Here is a 21,265-nt window from a genome sequence, read left to right as displayed (position 1 = left end):
TGCTGGACACTGGTTCTCAACAACATAATAAAAGAAAGTTCATCACAGTGGCAGCCTTAATTCAATGCAACAACTATATCAAACTAAAGGCATCCTTCCAAAAACGTTTAGTTCTAGCGCATAAATTCAGATTCTCCCACCACAAAACAACTTGCGAGTGCTTTCACTGAAGCACGTGTGGCCAGGCCTCTGAATAAAAGGTCAGAGTAATAAGTCTTTCCAAGGCATTCTATTCACAGGGCAGGTCAAACAGATCTTCAATTTTGTATCTGCAGAGGCAGAACGATATTCACTAGACAACCAAGCAAATCGAAATTAAATGAAAAGTAAACTTCATCCAATTACTTATTTTTCAAGCCATGGGTCACTCCTAGAAATCTACTGATTCATACAAGGACAAACACCAGAAGATTTATATTTGACAAATCTTAGCAGAGATGATTATATATATATGGCAGGTGGCCAGGCACTTCAAGGCTGTTCATAACAACAATTTGGAGTGCCTGTTCTACTATGTTATCTCTGCAATAGAAAAACCAAGAAGGGGCGGAGATAGGGAGAAGATGCTAAGGAGGTTGGAATCCCAATATATTCTTGAGTTAGATAGCAGATCCCCTAATGGACTGAATAATACAGATGACTTACATGTGTTTCTGTAATTTAGTCCTGTACTGGCCTGTCTTTATAACTGTTTTACATTGGAGCTGCGACGGGCTGCCGCCTACCCTCACACACTATTTTTAATCTCCTATGTTGGGTCCTGCACTTAAATCTTTTTCTTTTATTGTGATTCATGGTGATTTATTATTATATAATTGTATTATTTTTGCATTACTATTTCTTTTGGGTTAGCACTTCTTTTTTTGAGGACATAGACAATAGGCTTTTATGTTTATCCAAAATATATTCCGCATTTGCAATGTTCATAATTTGTGACTTTTTATATTATGTAGTCCTTGCCCTATTACTATGCTGCTATGAGTCATATGTTTACATATAGCGTTAATTTGCACATATTATGACGAGATGTAATAAGTGTTGTTTACAATATTGCGTATTTTGCACATGCGTATTTTTGCACATGCATTTGATATTTTATTGCCTCTACATGGATATTTTAAACCATGCATCAAGCACTTTATTGCGTAGTTTTGCACTTTGATATATGCTAGGGCATTAACTGCTAATATTGGATATAATGGAATGTAGGCATTTTAGGCTTTAATTTCCTTTCCATTATTTCTATGAACTGTATATATGTTTATATTTATATATGTATGTATGTATCTCTTCAATGTCACAATTTGTTTGGATTTTATCCTTGCATTTTACCTTTACTTTGGGTTACCAATTTGCAAATGTTTGGAAAACAGACTATAACATGCAGTATTGATAGTTTGTCCTCTATGTCAGTCATCACGTGGTACTGAACAAAAAAATGAGAAAAAAATGCATTTTCACTGTGTGGCATAGGATATTTAAATGTGGCCATTCCCAACACTGTCTGTGAGCAAGGGCGGATGCCCGAAACGCGTCAGATTGTTTGGTTCAGCTCATAAATAAACTTGTGCCTACAACAAAGCTGTGTTGGATCCGCGTGATTATATATATATATATATATATATATATATATATATATATTACCTACTGGCGGTCGCCAGTAGGTATATATAGTTAGGATTTTTTCTCTATGGGTTTTTTGAAAATTCTATGTCTAATAACTTTGGCGTTTGTGGACGGAATTGGCTGAAATTTTCAGGAAAATGGCACATTTTGTTTCTGAGCAGCCCTTGAAAATTTGGGGGGGGTTCGTCCAGTGGGGGCCGAGAAAAAAGGGGGGTCCCAAAACGTGTTTTTAACATTGAGTTTTCTATAGGGCGGTTGGCCTCACTTTTAGCCCGAACGGCTGAATGGATTTGCACGAAACTTGGCAAAATTGTAGGGACTGGTAGCCCGATGTGCCTTTTGTAGGTCTCAATATATGTGCTCCAGTGGATTTTGAGAAATTAACGTTTAAAAAAAGATATATATCTGTAAGCGCGGACTGGGCAGCGCACTGGTTCGCGGACTTTTCGCGCAACGGAGCTTTGTGAAGCGAAGCTGATTGGTTCTCCGGCGTCTGTCAACATTCCAAACAGTCCGTAGCGGCCGCCATCTTGTCTCTCGGTAGGATCGAGAGACAAGAGGAGGTCAAAACAAAGGGGGAAATAACTATAAGGGGGCATAGTAGATCCTCGCTGACCCCCTAGGTTTGATGTGGAGGTTTTAAAAGGGCCCCGCGGGGCAAAAAAAAAAAATAATAATAATAATTGAACGGCTGAATGGATTTGCACGAAACTTGGCAAAATATTAGGGACTGGTAGCCCGATGTGCCTTTGCTAGGTCTCAATATATGTGCTCCAGTGGATTTTGAGAAATTAACGTTCAAAAAAAGATATATATCTGTAACAGCGCTCCGCTTCGCGTAACGGAGGTTTGCGAAGCTGATTGGTCATTCTGTCACTGGGCTATAGTTGGGCTACATCTGGCTGATTTTTGGGCTACATTTGTTTTTTTGTGTGTCTGGCGGCCATCTTTGGGCTACATTGGGCTTCATTGGGCTACATACGGCTAATTAGCAAATAGCTCATCGCAAACTAGGAATGGTAAAGAATCGCTATTTATTCCTTAAAGTTCGCTATTTAGGAAATGCAAAAAACTTTGATGATACATATGGCGGTTCATCTCTAACAAGATAAGAAGCATAGGGATACATTTATGATGACTGGCGCATCACCAGGGATGTGTTAGTCATTCTGTGCCGCTGTTCCGTCACCTATGGTGTGCTGCATTTACAATGCGGCGCATCATGGGGCAAAAACAGCACAGATGCGTGATGTATCTGTGCCGTAAAGGTGGCGCATTGCTGGAGTTGTATCGCAAGTGTGATGAAGCTCCAGCAAGGGTCGGGGGTGCCCCTGTCGCAGGGTTTCTGTTCTCACACAGAACTGTGGACAGAGGATTGGAACCTCGGCGAATTAGGGTGTCCCAAAACTCACGTTAGTAATCAAAAACTCCTTAGCAAGCTAGGTACAGTGTCACATTGGATATAACAAACTCTCAATGTTTAGACAATCCAGAATATGAACTTATAGTACCTCAGGATACGTGGAACTCATGAACAGTCGGTCGTTATAGATTTCTTAGAAACCAGAACATGGAGTTAAGAAGAACAGATGTGTATTTGAAATGTTTATTTACTAATGCCGTCTTCTCAGGCGTAGTACCTTAGATAATAAAAGTACACATATTATCAGTAGCAAAATTACCAGCATAGTTACTAGTACATAAAAAGTGAATGGTGATAGTATGTTAACATGCTGTAAATGAATAAGAGTTAGCAACACTTATAAGCAGCCGCGGGCCGTGGAGGGAGTTACGTTGAGGCAGGGAGGCGGGGAGGGGGAGAAGCAGGGTGGAGAATACAAGTACACATATTATCAGTAGCAAAATTACCAGCATAGTTACTAGTACATAAAAAGCGAATGGTGACAGTATGTTAACATGCTGTAAATGAATAAGAGTTAGCAACACTTATAAGCAGCCGCGGGCCGTGGAGGGAGTTACGGTGGGGCAGGGAGGCGGGGAGGGGGAGGGGCAAGGTAGAGAGGGCTCCACCCTGCTTCTCCCCCTCCCCGCCTCCCTGCTTCACCGTAACTCCCTCCACGGCCCGCGGCTGCTTATATCTCACCCTCCCTAATACACATATTATATTATTTGCTAAGAAGGTCTCTTTGTGTTGGTTTAGGGCGTGCCCATACTTTAGTGTCTTAGATTTGAAGGAATCACATCAGCATACACCAGCTCTCTCTTCATGTGAACCGCATCAACTGTTGTGTATGTGTGTTCGGCAAAGCAATATAAAACCCGCCTCATGCCCAGAATTGGCAGAAGTTGCACTTATGTTATGAGTATGAAGTCGTGGAGATCAGACCTCATAACAATTCTGTATCGTGTTCTTGAAACTTTAGCACTCGCTGTACAGATATAGTTTAACAAGTAAAGCAGATAGTAGACCAATAACATATTATTCTCATGTAAACCACGATGAACTACTAGGTGGAAAGCTAAAGCAACAACTAAGTGTCGTGTGCCGGAGTTGCAAAAAAGGAAAAATGGCGTTTAAACCGGTAATGAGCCCATGCTAACTTAACACGGTGTAAAGATATCCAGGACCTAGATGACACCTCCTCATGATCCGGAAACAAACTGAATAAGATAATAGAAGTGCCATCTCATGAGAGCAGATTGCAAGTTTATATGTGGACGGTCCGCAAGGTAAAGCATTAAAAACTAGGAAAATTTAATGCTAAAGAAAAATAAAACAGCCAAGTACTTTATCGAGTCTTAAGCCAATAGGCAAGGTAAATAATAAAAACTTGACAAATAAGTCAATGAATTGTCAATGAAATGCTAGTACTCAGCATATCAAACATGAAAAAGGTCTATGACATAACTGTGTATGCAAAATAAGCTGCAACAGCCTCCAATAGGAAGTCACCGTCTTCATCCGGAAACAGTTCAGCCATCCAATTTAAAAGCGGAAAAGAACATACGTGCTCTCCCAGCACCGGATCCTCTATCACCATCAGAGGACAGCTCGGTGGGTTTTCAAGAAAGCTCTGTTCCAAGAAAGACTGTGCTGCCGCCAGTAAATTCCAGGGACCAAGTAGTCCATGCATCAATGCCACAGCCATAATCCTTTCGCCAGGACAAACCAACTCGTGAGTAATGATAGGAGTCATCAGCTGATTAAAGTCGACGTCAGGAGAAACCGGTCCGCAGAGACACAAATCAATGGCCCAATCGAAATCACAGGTCAGGCAGTGAAATACAGGCTGGACACAGGTGAAGTAGGAGAACCGAAAAGATAATCCATATGCCGTGCTTAATATCGCCAACGGCATTGTGCCATAATATTCTAGCATGCGATTGCGGAACAGTGTCAGCAGCTGCAGGGTCGGAGGTTGCATAGGAGGGACATCCATATTTAAAAATGTAAAAAAGCACAAGAGCGTCCGCTGGTAATGCAAGTAAAAATGGCAATCCACGAACCAGAGTGCAGAAAATACAATGAAAGGAAGCAGGGATGACTCCAAAGATTTTCTCAAATGAAGTGACGAGACCACTGGTAACAACTTTAAAAAAGTGCACCAGGGACTTTGTGGAGGATGCGTTAAAGATAGTCGGAAACATGTTGCTGAAATTGAAAGGCAAATGTTAATTGAAAAAGGTTTTGCACCTCTGTATGGGTGTTCGCTATGTGAAGTACGAAAGTTTCACGGGCCGAACTCAAGGCCACCTCTCTCTGAGACAAAAGAGCTCTTATTCTTGCCATGCCGTTGAAACGTGTCTCAAGGTTGGTATTTGTGGCCAGATTGAAAACTCCCTATGTTCATGTGTGGGAGGAAATAGAACATTTCTGCAGCAAATAACCCGTTCACTTACTGTTACGATAAAAGGAATACTTTTAATTAACTCAGAACAATCTTCATTATTGAGCATCAAATAACTACCATTTTCCAACAACTTGAACGTGGGGATGATAGCAGGAACTGGCGTGCCTTGCAACACGCAAGCCATATTTGGTCGGTGTTTGTTGCATGAACCGTGTAAATGTATGTGCCTACACATTAGTGAATGATCTGGCGTCTCAGTGCATTCCTCTCCATTCAGATAAACTTCTTGATCATCTTTGAAACATCTGTATGTGTATGGAAGCGACCAGACCTCATGAAGAAAAGCACTACCTAAAGGTTCATAACGACCTATTGGTATATATTTCATACAATTTGAAAACTTATATAAAGCAAAAGGCAGCGTTATTAAACCGTGGATAAGGCATGTTGCCAAAAAACCCGCAATCCTCTGCTGATGATGTCACTGAGCATGTCATGAATGATGTAATATGTGACATCATCAGCAGTGGATTACGGGTAATGGTATCTCTAGTTTACTCCCTTATAGCTGTCTTTCTTTTAACATAAGTGTCTGTTTCCTTCCCTTATACTTACTGTTTTTGGGTCGCTTCCGGTTCGCGTACCCGCGAGCGAACTCGGAAGCGAACTAAGAGAAATAGAGGTTGGCACAGTTCCAAATATTGTACCAATTTTTTAATAACGGGGAGGTAGTTCTGAAAAGAACTTTTTTTTATTTTTCTGAACATTTTTTTACTGTTTTTGAATTTTTCGGAACAGTTTTATATTTTTTTGGGTTTTTCTTGGAGGGGGCAATGAAAACGATTCATTGTAAAGGGCTCAACAGGAGCAACAAAACAAAAAAAAGAAGTATTTATTATTTTGGGCGTTTCGGACAAACTTGCATATGATAGTCAATAGCTCTGTTGATCAGAGTGATGCTTTTTTCTCCGTAGGAAATGAATCCATCGCAAAATGCGCAGATGTGTTTTACATCACCAAATCTCATTTGTATATTTGGCACCATCTCCCTGCCCTCTGGTCCCGTTACTTCCGGTACAACAGATCTTCTGGCCATAATAGGGAGATTATCTAGGTCGTTCCGAAACTGTGCAGCACTGTAGTTGTTAGGATGCCACCTAGTCATATGGCGATGCATTGTGTAGTTTCCGAAACTGTATTTTTTGTCGGTCCCTCTGGACAGTCTATCTTGACATATAAGGCAAGTTACGTATCTTGCATTTACTTTTTTCTGACCTTTGGGAATTTAAAAAAATTGCCAAATGAAGTTTTCTTTCCGGTGAGACGTCCTGGGCTGCTCAGGCAAAAACTGCCTCTCTTCGTGCTCGTCCTCCTGTTCCTCTTCTTATTCTTCTTGTTGAATTACAACTTGAGCAGGTGGTCCACTCTTCCTTGGATGTGGTGGAGGTGGTGGGGAAGCACCAGCTGAAGCTACTAAAGAAGCCATTGCTCAGTGATCACAAAGGGTCTTTCTCTCACAATGATGAAAGTCAGAGTGAGGAAAGAAGGAGGGATTTTCATCATTTGGGAAAAACAAGAGTTCTCAACCAATCAAAAGTGTTCATTTTAGATTATATGACCTAGTCTTACATCATTAGGAAACCAAAAGTGAAATGAACCAATGAAAAGTGTTATTACCAAGTCACATGACTTGCTGTGTTTACGTTAAGCGCTTTGCAGGGCCTCCCGGTTTGCTTCTAGAAACCTGCGCTTTGCGACTCGCTTCGCGTACCAGTTCGCTAACGTAGCACGTCATATGACGTATCACGCGACAACGTGAAACGTCATGCGGACGGGAGGCGTCACGATGTTGTTTTCTAACGCGGCACTTGCGGTAAAGAAACGTTTACCGGCTCGCGGTCTATTTCGCGGCATCAAGGTCAGCTAACGGGAAGCTTCCCGATTCGCGAAGCGGGAACGAAGAAAAAAAAATATTTTAAAAAAAAATTATTCATAAACATATAAAATATATTTTTGGATTTAAAGAAGAATACATTTTACAGCTACAGATATTAGCTGTTAAAAAACCAATGAAATTCACAGAAAAAACCATAGGTTATAGACCATATATAGTTAGGAATTAGCATTTACAAAACCTTGAAAATTCACTGAAAAAACCATAGGTTATAGACCATATATAGTTAGGAATTAGCATTTAAAAAACCTTATTTTACTCACACAAAACCATTGAAATTCCATATATAGTTAGTTGCACTAACTATATATCGCGCACCCGCAATCCACTGCTGATGATGTCACATATTACATCATTCATGACATGGTCAGTGACATCACTGATTACATCACTGATGACATCTCAAATGACATCACTGATGACATCACTGATGACAACATCCAGTGACTGTTTCTGTAAAGTTAAAATATGTCTTACATATTGAAGAATGAGTGGATGTATAAGTGTCTGAATGAAGGTTTTAGTAGGTGCGTGATTGACTGTATGAGTGAGTGATTAAATGCGTCTTACTGAATGCACGGGTTAGTGACTAAACTGTCTGAAAGTGTGCATCAGTATGTCTGTTGTTGTGCAAGCTGCTGCATGTGTTGATCAGTAGCTATATAAGTAGCTATATGGGTTATTGATTGGTTGCACAAGTATTTGTATGGGAGACTGAGTGTGTGTATGGCTGGCTGGGAGGTGTGTGACTCTGTGCAGATCAATGTGTACTTGTATCAGTGATTCTATAAGAGAGTAACTATGTGTTAGTATATGTTTCAAAAATGTAAGGTGTTCTGTGTTTAACTGTATAGATGAGAAAATGGAAGTGTGATTGATTCTTTTCAGGACTGACTAGGTGTGTGAGTAACTCCATGGATGAGTGGCAGAGTGTGAGTGTCTGTATAGGTGTATGAGTGCATATGATAGTGTTGTAAAGATGAGTGATTGTATGTATGAATGATTGTATGAGTGAATGTGTGTGTAGACATAGGAATCAGTGAGTGCGTATGTAGTAACTAGTATTGGTGTGTCAATGGTTTCAAAAATGATACTCTCTATTTAACACTGGGTGTAACGGAGGTTATATTACAGTGTGAGGAGATGCATTGTATTATGACATGAATGATATCATCAGTGATGTGATCATTGATGTCAAGTGAGATGTCATCAGTGATGTCATTTGAGATGTCATCAGTGATGTCATCAGTGATGTCATTTGAGATGTCATCAGTGATGTAATCAGTGATGTCACTGACCATGTCATGAATGATGTAATATGTGACATCATCAGCAGTGGATTGCGGGTGCGCGATATATAGTTAGTGCAACTAACTATATATGGAATTTCAATGGTTTTGTGTGAGTAAAATAAGGTTTTTTAAATGCTAATTCCTAACTATATATGGTCTATAACCTATGGTTTTTTCAGTGAATTTTCAAGGTTTTGTAAATGCTAATTCCTAACTATATATGGTCTATAACCTATGGTTTTTTCTGTGAATATATATATATATATATATATAGCCAAAAACCTTCTCCAGTTCAAGAAAAGAAATCCGGGCCACTTGGAAATGCAAAGCGTATTTATTTAAAGCCATTAAATAAATACGCTTTGCATTTCCAAGTGGCCCGGATTTCTTTTCTTGAACTGGAGAAGGTTTTTGGCTGTATACATTGGGACTCGCTATCCCATCCGAGGCCCGCCTTAGAAAGTGGCAGGGTTCTACAGCGACTCGTTTGGTTGGATAGATATATATACACACACATATATACATACATACATATATACACACACCATTTTTATTGAGGCCTGCTCTTATAAACTTTTCAAATATTGAGCATCTCAAGTACAGATCTTTACCCCACCCCATTGCCCTCCCTCTAGCATATTTCTACAGTGCTGTTGAAATTTTAGTCAAGACCAGGGGTTCCCCAAATCTCGACGGTATCCACATTAATGTGCCCAGTAAAATGATTCCTGGTTTGTAGTGTGTGAATGTGTTCCCTAAATGGCCCGGTTACGAACACAGAAAAATGTACCGAGCCGAAGGTGATCATGCACCATTTTAAAAAACAATCAAACGTTCACAAATGACAGACAGGATAAATTTGGCACTCAAACTACTTTAATAGGTTCTAATCATTTACATTTCGATAAACCAACTTCAGCCAATGAGTTACATCCCCAATAGTTGGGGCTTCAGGGCTGAAATAGGACTTGGAGGAAGGGCAGTCTAAGACTTAATTTACTGTTATATACTTTTAAGGGAATGTTTAATTAGTAGCAATATGAATTACCCAACACTGCATGCCCGACTCAAATATTAATTTTGAACAAAAACAGATTTAATAATTGATACTAAAGAGGAGAACGGAAGTTTATATGCTTTTATTACATTTTGGCAGTGGAGAAGTCCCAAATATTGGGATGAAACAGGTTTATTCAGCATAAGCATTTTACATCGGTTATAATAAATAAATAAATAAATAAATGAGAAGCATCAAAATACTTAATAGAAAAAATGCATGTATACTCTTCTTCAAACAAGGCCTTCATGGACGTTAAATAATGAGTACAATTTAAACCGAATATAAAATTGTTGGTCTTTAGTTCTTCATCAAGAATGAATGCATGTTGTAACCTTTTAGCCGTTTTGTCGTGAGAGTTTCACCACAATATCCTCATAAGGGACAAGAATGGAATGCTGTGGATTTGCTACTCGAGATGCCATTTGAACATTAGTCATTTTCTTACGATGAATCTTGGCACCAAAGGTAAAAATAATAATAATGGGAACTTTTGATGTATTTATTAGAGGGTATGGAATCGATATAGCGATAACTCAATTCCCACCTAAATGCACTGAAATCATAAGTAAAACTCGCTACTTTCAGTGTGGGGAAATGTATCTAATCGCCCCTTCTGCTCCTCCGAGTGGTTAATGCAAAGTTTTGCATATATACATCATATTCATACACACATTTTTCCTGTTAAAATGCCTAGCATATAAATCAGTACCTGCGGCTCAAAAGTCTTTTGCATAAGTCCTCTTTAGGGCTGCTACATTACTCTTTGAATGCGGAATACCACACAAGCACTGAGCTTTCCTTTTACAAATCACTGCTAAGTGAGTTGAGCTAACTGTGTGTACAGACGCAAGCTTCCACAATGTCAATGCACCTTTTTTGTGAATTAGAACCACGGACTAGAAACAAGACGTTTAGCGTATATGGAGAGAAACGGTAGCGTGACTGAACCGTGCAGCTTGCATACCGGTTATCAAGTTTAATATTCTAGGGCAAATATACATTGCTATTTATGATGTTGACAGTTACATTTTTTTCTATTGAAAAGTGCTTCCAATTGCCACATTGCAGCAGCCTAGCTATATGCGATGCGCAGTCTTCGTCCTGTAGAATATTTCCAATACTGTAGACCGCATTTCATTGGAGAATTAGAAAGGCCCCATCCGGAACATTGTTCCAAAGGGCCTGAAACAACACTGAAAGTAGTGCACAGAAACCTGTAACAGTACACACTCTAGCAGCTGTTGGCACCGAAACTTGTAATAGTGCGCACTATAGGCATTAAAGAAATTATTAACAACAGTGTTAGCTTCAGGCTACAAATTGTTCCAACCAGCGCCGCCAATGGATCTGTAATGGCATGGTGCACAACCCAAACTATTTTCCAGAAGGGCACTGGGATTTTGTTTGAGGGAGAATAACCTCAAAGCCAGCAGCAGTGCCGAATCAAGCATCAGAGTGCTGTATCCTTCCATCTACAAAAGAATTTGGCAGAAATTCCATAAGCGGGAGGCCTAAAGGCAAACGTAAGCATTGGCAATGCTTCATATAGTACTAGACTAGACAAAGTCACAGGGTGGCCCTTTTATTTGCATGTGTGACACGGAAGAAGGGGACTATTGCCACGCCACCAAAGACCGAATGGAGTGGCAAACACAGTGCGACCTTCTGCTTTAAGCTGTGCCCTGGCTGTGCTATGCACAGACGCTAAAGGATACCGAGAAGCTTGGAAGATGGAACCAGGAAGTTCCCTGGTTCTGCTCCACCAAGCTGAAAATAAACTGTACATCACTACGGTGTCCAAGGACTGCTCCCATTTCTGCTCACTACAACTGATCGCCGTGCAGGCCTCATGACTGATTTTCAGCTTACACTCTTCTGATGCCCAAAGCTGGTCTCCGCTTCTTAAGAAGCATCGCATACTTCTAACCTCAGGTCACCCGAAAACGATCTTTGTTGCTCCAAATCTGACCAACAGTAGGTCTGCCACATGCAGTGCAATTTGCTCCAAGAACTGCTTGAATCCTCTGCATTATGGGAAATCATTCGGAGCATGGCGAATGAGCGCTGTGGAGGACCATTCGGAGCATGGCGAATGAGCGCCGTGGAGGACCATTCGGAGCATGGCGGATGAGCGCCGTGGAGGACCATTCGGAGCATGGCCGATGAGCGCCGCGGAGGACCAGTCGGAGCATGGCGAATGAGCGCCGCGGAGGACCATTCGGAGCATGGCCGATGAGCGCCGTGGAGGACCATTCGGAGCATGGCGGATGAGCGCCGTGGAGGACCATTCGGAGCATGGCGGATGAGCGCCGTGGAGGACCATTCGGAGCATGGCGGATGAGCGCCGCGGAGGACCATTCGGAGCATGGCGGATGAGCGCCGCGGAGGACCATTCGGAGCATGGCGAATGAGCGCCGCGGAGGACCAGTCGGAGCATGGCGAATGAGCGCCGCGGAGGACCAGTCGGAGCATGGCGAATGAGCGCCGTGGAGGACCAGTCGGAGCATGGCGAATGAGCGCCGTGGAGGACCAGTCGGAGCATGGCGAATGAGCGCCGTGGAGGACCAGTCGGAGCATGGCGAATGAGCGCCGTGGAGGACCAGTCGGAGCATGGCGAATGAGCGCCGTGGAGGACCAACTGCATCTTAATTCTCCCGGGATGAGGGCTCATACACTCCTTCATTACAGCCCGACATTGTAACAATCTTACATCAGACACTTTAAGACATGCTTCAGAAAGGTCCAAGTGGAACATTGTGAACTGGTTAGATATGCTTGCAGAGTCAAGCTGAACAGAGTGTCTCTAGTTTATGTATACTGCTCAAACTTTGTATACAAGCTGGATACCAGAAGAATTACGAGGCAGGAAAGTCTGCACTGAAGCAAGTCAAAAGGAGCAGCCTTCGAGACAAAACTGCCAAGTGTTTATAAAGACAGGGGAGTCTGCCACTAGCCTACGCGTGCCAGGTTGATTGTGGTTCCTACGGATTCCCTTAAAATAACATGTTTACAGAGATTTAAAAAAAACAAAAAAACAGTGGAAGGTAACTATTTATAATCACGTTTGTTTATAGGTCATGAGCGATTTTAGTCACAGCTAGAACCTTCGTTTACACTCATGGCTTGCACATAGAAGGCTTTATAAAGTTTATTTTAATTAGGGCTCCCGGTTTTATGGTATTTATTTTTTCTACATTTCCGTCTGTATTTAGCCATATTTATTTTTTGCCACTTTTGTCTGTATTTATCCATTTCTATTTTGTTTTTTCTGTATAAATGAAGCTGCCATGGGCATTTTCCACATTTATTTGACTGATAAATGTACATTCGCATTTGAATGTCCCTAAAGGTTTCAGCAGTATACAGTGCAATAGCGTTATCTGAAAACACTTGCATTGCAGAAAAGCATAAATAACTGTAGATCTGCACTTAATTAAGCTTAATTAAAGCTTAATTAGGAAATGTATTGTCTTTTTTCATCTCCCCTACCTCTCAATCTGTACTGCTACTGACCTGGCACTCATGATTGACAGTAGAAAAAAAATCTAAAGAAGACATATTTTCCATATATTTCTGTATTTAAAAAATAAATACAGACAGGAAAAAAATAGTTTTCTGTCTGTATTTATCTGTAAAAATCAGTAAAAAGATAAAACTGGGAGCCCTAATTTTAATGACGTGTACAGAAATGGCAAACAGGTTTTTAAATAAAAATAAGGACACAGCCTAACCATACAAGTACGGATATCTCCAATATCGAAGCACCAATAAGTAACGGATATTGCTGTGGGGTTTCACTGCATAACAGCAATGATAGATCAAACAGACCTGTAAAAGTCTAATGCACAAGAGCACATCATTAAGAACAGCTGCGGCGACCTAATAAGCGGGAATACCACTGTGCTTTGAAGCCAAACAAATGCAGCACGTGTCAAAATACTACCAGATAATGAAAAATCTAACAGTGTTCACTGAGCAGAAACAAAATAAAACTGGCTGGAGAAGCCATGAGCATAAGGTCATAAATGCTTCCAAACTGTTGATCTGGGACCCCAAAGTGGATCCCAGAAACACAGGATGTGGAAGCCCAAGACACTTACATGAGCAAGGGAGAGGTGGGCAAACTCGCTAGCCTCATGCTCTGGAAGCTACAGACTTTTCTGCTCATCATGATGAAACTGAATTTGCACTTCTGGGATACACGGTCTGCAAAGTCTTAACTTCACCCACAGGCAGCATGGTCTTGCCCACAGCTGATCCTGCATGCAGTGGGTTGGGAGGCTTTCTTTGACCAGCATCATAAAATCTGTGGTGCCCCAACAAAAATCCATCCTTGCATAGGTTAGTGGGGGATGGGTTTTGGAAGAGGGGGTCCAACGGTGTGTGTGTGTGTGGGGGGGGGGGCTTACAAAGGTGTGGGATAGGGGGGCAGTAACAGATGGGAGTGTGGGGCAGCCGAAGACATCTCGAGAGCGGGATTTAGGGAGACGGGCTAGACAATGATGCAGATCACCTATGGTGCGGCACCAGCAGATGACCGATCAGGACAGCATGAATGCTGCTAGAAGTCTCAGCAAAACACACAAGATGATGGACGGAATGTTGCACAATGGCAAAACATTCACCCCCAGTCATAGATCTGGGTTTAATCCATCGTTATTTTGCTCACCAAGCCACCCCAGTTCAGACATGGCCATATGCAAATCAGTCTTGACCCTGTGCCTCATGGGAACAGTCCAGCCCGAACTGCCAAACCATGTCTTCCTTGGACCGGAATCAAGCATCCTAGGACCGGTTTCTGGCTATGAGCCGTCTTCAGCCAGGATAGCTGGACTCCAGTGGCCTAGGGAGCACGGGACCCACGTCTGGGCATACCCTTCCCAGATAGGGTGAACAGCAAAACACACAAGATGGACGGAATGTTGCACAATGGCAAAACATTCACCCCCAGTCACAGATCTGGGTTTAATCCATCGCTGCTAGAAGTCTAGCATCAATAGCGAGGCAGCTTAAGATGTTTATGTCCTGCACGCCTCCGTTTTCACACTTAATTTTATTCAGACTGCTTTCTTCAAAGCATGTTACAGTCTTGTATTTATGCATAAAACAAGGCGACAGGGGATGAAAATAACCGTGTTCTTGCACATCCACAGTTCGACATTTAAACACAGTGCAGAACTCCAAAATGAGAATCAGATTTGCAAAAACAAAAAAAACTGGTAGGATGTTAGTTTTTATTTTTTTACAGGGGTGCGGGAGGGGGGGTTGTAAGTGTCCTTTAGTTTGCTAGTTAAGCATTTTGGATGGAAAACGATGACTCCTTGCTGTTATCAGCTGATCATGAAAAGGATTTGGTTATTTTCCGTAAAGGGCGTGTGCACATGAACTGCCCTTGACAACCATACCATTCATAAACAGAGCACCTGATCTCATAATTCGCCTTCTAATATGCACAAGGAAAGATTTTCTTGAGTTAGCTCAAAAGGACATTGGTAAAAATGATTGGTTTGGAATAATAATCAAAGTAACGCTAATTTTGACCACATCTTATGTGGATTGGAATGGTGTCTAAAGCAGGAGAGGTGTAGGAATTAAAGTAGCAACAGAAACAAGGTAAAGAGGGAGTTTGGATGGTGAGACATGAAGAACAGCACTTTATTGGAGACCTAATGCGCATCCTTTCTCACCAGAACTCCAGCTAGTGAACTTTCCTTAATTTTCTCATAGGTTGGCAAATAATGCAAACTTTCACGAATTTTTAACTGTCATTGTCATAAATAAACTGCATCAGTCTAGTGCCCGTTACTTAGTCATACTTTGTAATGGTGCAAAGTTTCAAAGTATGATAACATACTAATTGTTATATTTTAACTTAGTGAGGTGGGAAGTTTAAAACCAATAGTTTCTCTTCAGTGGGAAACAATTAGTCCTGTAGTTAGGGCCAGGCAGGACAGCAGGCAATCTATGTAGTGGAGGGGAGTCTGAGGCTCCCCACTGTTCTCCCACCTGCACCAAGGTAACCAGTGTCACTCTAGTCCCTCCCCGGCACCAGAGCTGATCGTGACTGCCAGACGACAGACTCCACCCTACCGAGCACAGTAGCCTGTTTCCTGCTGCTCTACTGGTACCAGAGCAGTCTCGCTGCACCCTTTAACCCCTCCCCCACTTCAGCGCTATTGATGCGCGACTCGTAGCACAATCATGCACGGAGTGTTTTGTTGTCTCTGTACGGAGACAGTCTTCAAGTTCCACAACTTCCTTAAGAGGAGAAAATGCGAAGAAAAAAACCAAAAAGCTCAGCATAAAAGTCATTTGGTGCTCCCACCATGGCACGCCATGCAGACAGTACGAGCATCTACAGAATGCTTCCTGTGCTGGTTTCCATCAGTAGTCAGTATCTGCTAAGGACCAAAGGCTAACCACACCTAAATGTCAGTCCGGTGCAAATGGAGCATAAATGCCTCTACAGCTATAGACAATAATGGTTATTTACCTGCACCATTCATTATGGGGCAGAGCAAAGACAATGGCAAATAAAGAGCGGGAATGTGGCTATAATCTGTCCTCACCCAATCCTAATCCAAACAAGCATTTGCAATGCAATAGGTCTCGCATTAGGAAAGTGTGAGCTATTGGTATTGTAAATGACACATTTTTTTAAAAATGTGTTGGCTTTGAAAATATATAAATGAATAGCATTGTTATTCACAAAGCCAACAGCTTACACTTTCCTAATGAGAGCCCTATTGGCTATGGCAATGCTTGTTGGTAGCAAGCAAGGACAGTGCTGTTGTGGTGCTGAGTAATGATGTGGTGGCGTCCCCGAGGAGTGATGTGGTGGCGTCCCAGAGGAGTGATGTGGTGGCGTCCCCGAGGAGTGATGTGGTGGCGTCCCCGAGGAGTGATGTGGTGGCGTCCCCGAGGAGTGATGTGGTGGCGTCCCCGAGGAGTGATGTGGTGGCGTCCCCGAGGAGTGATGTGGTGGCGTCCCCGAGGAGTGATGTGGTGGCGTCCCCAAGTGAAGTATCCTCTTAATAGACCTGTAAACAATACCTTCCTTTACTTTATTTTAGGGTTTGGGGACATAACAAGTGTGGAAGACTTGCTATGGTTAGCTAATAGAAAAAAGCTTTAAAAACTTAAGAATTCCCACATGGGAGAACGCTGCGCCGTAGTATGCCAAAAGTGAATGCGGCATGGGAAAGTAAAAACTTGCATTTGAAATAATGGATGCCGCAGCTTAGTAAGCAAAAGCGCTGTGAAAATGCGTAACTGTTATCACGGAAACTGTGGGGATAAATAATGAGAAGACACATATACATTGGAAGTATTACGAAAGTATTTCAAAAGTTCAAAAAGCCACACAACACAAGAAAGCGCCACAGGTTGGTAAACTGAATGCGTCCAAAAGTTCTGTAAAGGCATGTACTAATAACAAGCTCTCGGCATTGCTGTGGCAGGGGGAGCGCATTCCTTTGAAGTCTGATGCGGGGCGGGGGAGCGGCAGCCTTTGAAGTCCGATGCGAGGCACAGACAAATGGTGGTGTGTGACGTGGCTGGTGGGGTGTGACGTGGCTGGTGTTATGAACCCGCCTGTCTCACATGAACTGTCTAATCCGGCGCTTTGGTAGACTTTTCGGACCGCTTACTATAATCTCGTCGGAGCAATGCGCAAGCGCATTGGCTCAGGCGAGACCTAAAAAGGTAAGTTTAGTGAAGTGGCAGGAGAAGCAGTCTGCCTGGCAGAAGGTATGGCCGCCCAGTTCAGAGGCCTGCCTCAATGTTCTGTCTTTTCTACCCAACCATTCACCCCCACATGAAGACCCTCAAACCTCTCAGCGAGCATTGTTCTCACAAGTATTGTGTGCCAGATCCATAATTCCCTTCGCTTAAGTGTAAGACTAAGCCCAGTCCCCACAGAGAAGACAAACGGCTCTGCGGCCCGTGTGCGTGCTTTCTCTCACGGCGAAGAGAGGTGAGCCAGCACAGCTCTATCCCCTTTCCACCGTAAGAGCCACAGAAAAGCCTATACACGGACATTTCCTGGAAAAAATACATTTTAAGATGAAGAGGAAAGCAGGATCCTATCTGGCACACAGGCACACCAGCAGCATAAGGGCCTGGAAGCATGTCTTAGGAACGTCAATAGTCATTGCCCACAAATTAAACTTTCCGATTGGCTGCCCAGTTTCCAAGCTTCCATTCAGGGTGCCAGTTCACGACTGCCGTATACCCTGGTCAGCTAATGTGCAACGAGTACATCAGGTGGAGTGGTCTTGGCCGGTTCATGCCTTCCCACACTCTAATCAAAAACGACAACATAAGCAGAAAATGAGAAAGCTAACGGGTGCACATAGCCTGCAAAAACATTTATAGTATTGCTTACTTTCCAGCTCTTCTTTCTCGAAGTTTGTATTGATTGTTGAGCTGGTTTTCCCTAGATCGACAATTGCTTCTTCATCATGACCCTAAAAAAAGAAAAAAACATGCATAAATAAAATGTGGTTTATAAAATGTGCCTTTTAAAAGTGTGGAGGGCAATAAACAATTTGTGCGTTATTTGGTACACGATAGTGTGCAGACAAAAGCATGGCTTCCAGGGGTCAGACAACTACAATAGTGAAATGCTGCAGACTTTTCACTATCACTTAGTTAGGGTTCGTAGTGAAGTAGCCTTACATTGCCACTGACTTTCTTAACTAGAAGCACTTACAAAGAGGATGTAGCATTACGACTAAATCAGTCGACCACGGACCCAGGTCCGTGTCTCAGCAACGACGCACAACAACCTGTGATTCTGGGCAAATCACTTAATCTCCCCGTGCCTAACCAAAATGAATGTGTCCATCTGTAACGAAACTGGTGCTCATGTAAAGTGCTCCGATACCCGATGTCTCGAGTCCTGACTGGAGTGACCCCTGACCTGCCTTAAGGCCAGGCAAGACTACTCGCGCCGGGCGGACCCTCCAATCTGCCCTCGTGCCCCTGACCCCATCCTTGCTGCCTCGCTGCCGCTCTTGTGGTAGGAGCACCTTGCATACTCTACTCTTGCTCTGTGTTTCGTTTTTTACATATTGGTTAGTTTAGAATTGTGACTGTATTTGTATTGTGCCCTTTTTGTGCCCCATTTTCGTTTCAGCCGCTGTTCCTGCTGCCTGTTTTCCCCTCCGGCTCTTGGCGGTTCTCCGTCGCTGCGTCCCCTGCAGCCAGCCCCCCTCGCGCTCTCACTGGTCCATCCACTTCCTCCTCCCAGCTGCTCCTCCCACCCACCTCCCCTTCTGAATAGCGGCCACTGCGCGACCGCGCCACTGGCACACCGGAGGAAAGCCAGTCTGCGCCCGTCCGCGCCTGGACCGCGCCCAGCGCCAGTCCCCCTGGCTCTCACCGCCCCTAACCCCATAGGCAACACTACTCCTCCTCTACACTCCACACCCTCAACCCAGATCAACACCTTGCCTGCACCCAAGCCAACCCCAAGCACACACACGGACCCTTCATATGTCAAGCGTGCCATTTCTCCTGCACCCCAACAAACACCAACCACACCAACACGCTCCACACCAACACACCACACATCTACCATAACACGCACCGCAGCAACTACACTAATACTCCACAACACCACTGCACCCCACAACAACACCAACACGCGCCACGATAACAGCCCCCGCAACCACCGTAACTGCATACTGCTAAACACCCGCTCCGAACACAAGCAAGCCATCGAGCTCTGGGACCTGATCACAACACACTCCCCCCGACATCACCTTCCTTACGGAAACCTGGATGATCCCATCATCAGAACCAGACATAGCCATAGACATCCCAGAAGGCTACAAAATCTCTCGTAGGGATCGACTAAACAAACCAGGAGGAGGTATCGCCATCATACATAAGCACCATCAAAGTCACCGCCAACACCCACGACACCATGACTAGCGCAGAAGACTTCCTAATTCACGTAAACGCCAACACAACCGTCAGAGGAACCCTCATTTACAGACCACCTGGACTTCGCCCCCCCTTCTGTGACGCCATCACTGACACCATCAGCCCCCACGCCTTCACCTCCACAGACTACATCCTCCTTGGTGACATCAACTTCCACCTAGAAAACACCCACAACTCCATCACCCTGCTAGACAACCTCACGAACCTAGGACTCAAACAACTGGTCACCTCTCCCACACACTGAGCAGGACACATGCTAGATACAATCTTCATCGCCAGCAACCACATAACATTCACGCAAACCACCGAACTCCACTGGACCGACCATGACTGCGTCCACTTCTCCACGAAACCCCCCCACCAACTACCGACATCACACATCATACTGTTAGTGGGACAAGGTCCCCACCGAACACCTGCTCGCCAAACTCACAAACCCCCCCACCAACGACCCCAACGTCGCCCCTCACACAATAGATCACAACCTGCACAGACTCCCTCGCCCCCATGAAAAGCAACACCACCACCCGCAACATCAAGACCGCACCCTGGTTCACCACTGAACTCCAAGCATGAATGCCGCAGGACAGAGAAAGCTTAGCGATAAAAACCCTCCAAATTAAACTTCACCACACTCAAAACCACCATACGCAAACACCACCAACTAATCAGAACCACCAAAGGAGCGTACTACTAGGAACGCATAGATAGTAACTTGCATAACAGCAAGGAACTCTTTACTATCATCAAAGAGCTCACCAAACCCAAGTCTTGCAACACCGACCCCACCCACACACAAAACCTATGCAACTCCCTCTCCAACCACTTCCACCACAAAATTCTAGACATACACAACAGCTTCACACCACCGGCACCCACTCTCACCCCCACCGACACGATCTATGACACAACACCCCCCCACTCCAACCAACTGCACACCTAGGCCCCTACCAACGACGAAGAAACCGAAACAACCAGGAACTCCATCCACTCGGGATCCCCCATGGACCCCTGCCCCATCACGTTTTCAACATGGCCAGTCCAATCATTGCTCCCCAGCTCCGCTATCAACTGCTCCTTAGACACCGCCACCTGCCCGAACTCCTGGAAACACGCCGAAGTAACCGCATTCCTCAAAAAACCCAAAGCAGACCCGGATGACATCACAAACTACCGCCCCATTTCTCTACTCCCTTTCCCTGCCAAGGTCGCTGAGAAGCTAGTGAAAGCCCGCCTGTCTCACTTCCTAGAGGAAAACAAGGCACTCGACACCTCCCAGTCTGTATTCCGCAAGTACCACAGCACTGAGACCGCCCTCATCGCCTGCACTGATATCAGAACCAGAGTTGCCTAGGGGCAGACCGTCGCACTCATCCTCCTAGACCTCTCCGCAGCCTTCGACACTGTCTGCCACCAATTCATCCGAACACGCCTCTTCAACGCAGGTATCCGACAAGGCCCTGGACTGGCTCACCTCCTTCCTCGCCGAAAGAACCCAGAAAGTTCGCCACCCCAGTTCCAGTCCCCAGCAACCAAGCTAATCTGCGGGGTCACCCAAGGATCCTCCCTC

At 43.9% G+C, this 21,265-nt stretch overlaps 1 protein-coding gene across 2 annotated transcripts in view; it reads right to left on the bottom strand.

Moving 5' to 3' along the window:
• SLC4A7 (solute carrier family 4 member 7) overlaps window positions 1-21,265 on the bottom strand; it is a 441,084-nt gene that overhangs the window by 324,654 nt on the left and 95,165 nt on the right. For both annotated transcript variants that reach the window (XM_078663959.1, XM_078663958.1), the window contains exon 2: window positions 18,131-18,212. In XM_078663959.1, coding sequence (XP_078520085.1) covers window positions 18,131-18,212 — 82 coding nt within the window. The remainder of the gene's footprint in view (window positions 1-18,130; window positions 18,213-21,265) is intronic.

Source organism: Lissotriton helveticus, chromosome 10, assembly GCF_964261635.1.
Source record: "Lissotriton helveticus chromosome 10, aLisHel1.1, whole genome shotgun sequence".
Lineage (NCBI taxonomy): Eukaryota > Metazoa > Chordata > Amphibia > Caudata > Salamandridae > Lissotriton > Lissotriton helveticus.
This window is presented reverse-complemented; position numbering and strand designations above follow the sequence as displayed.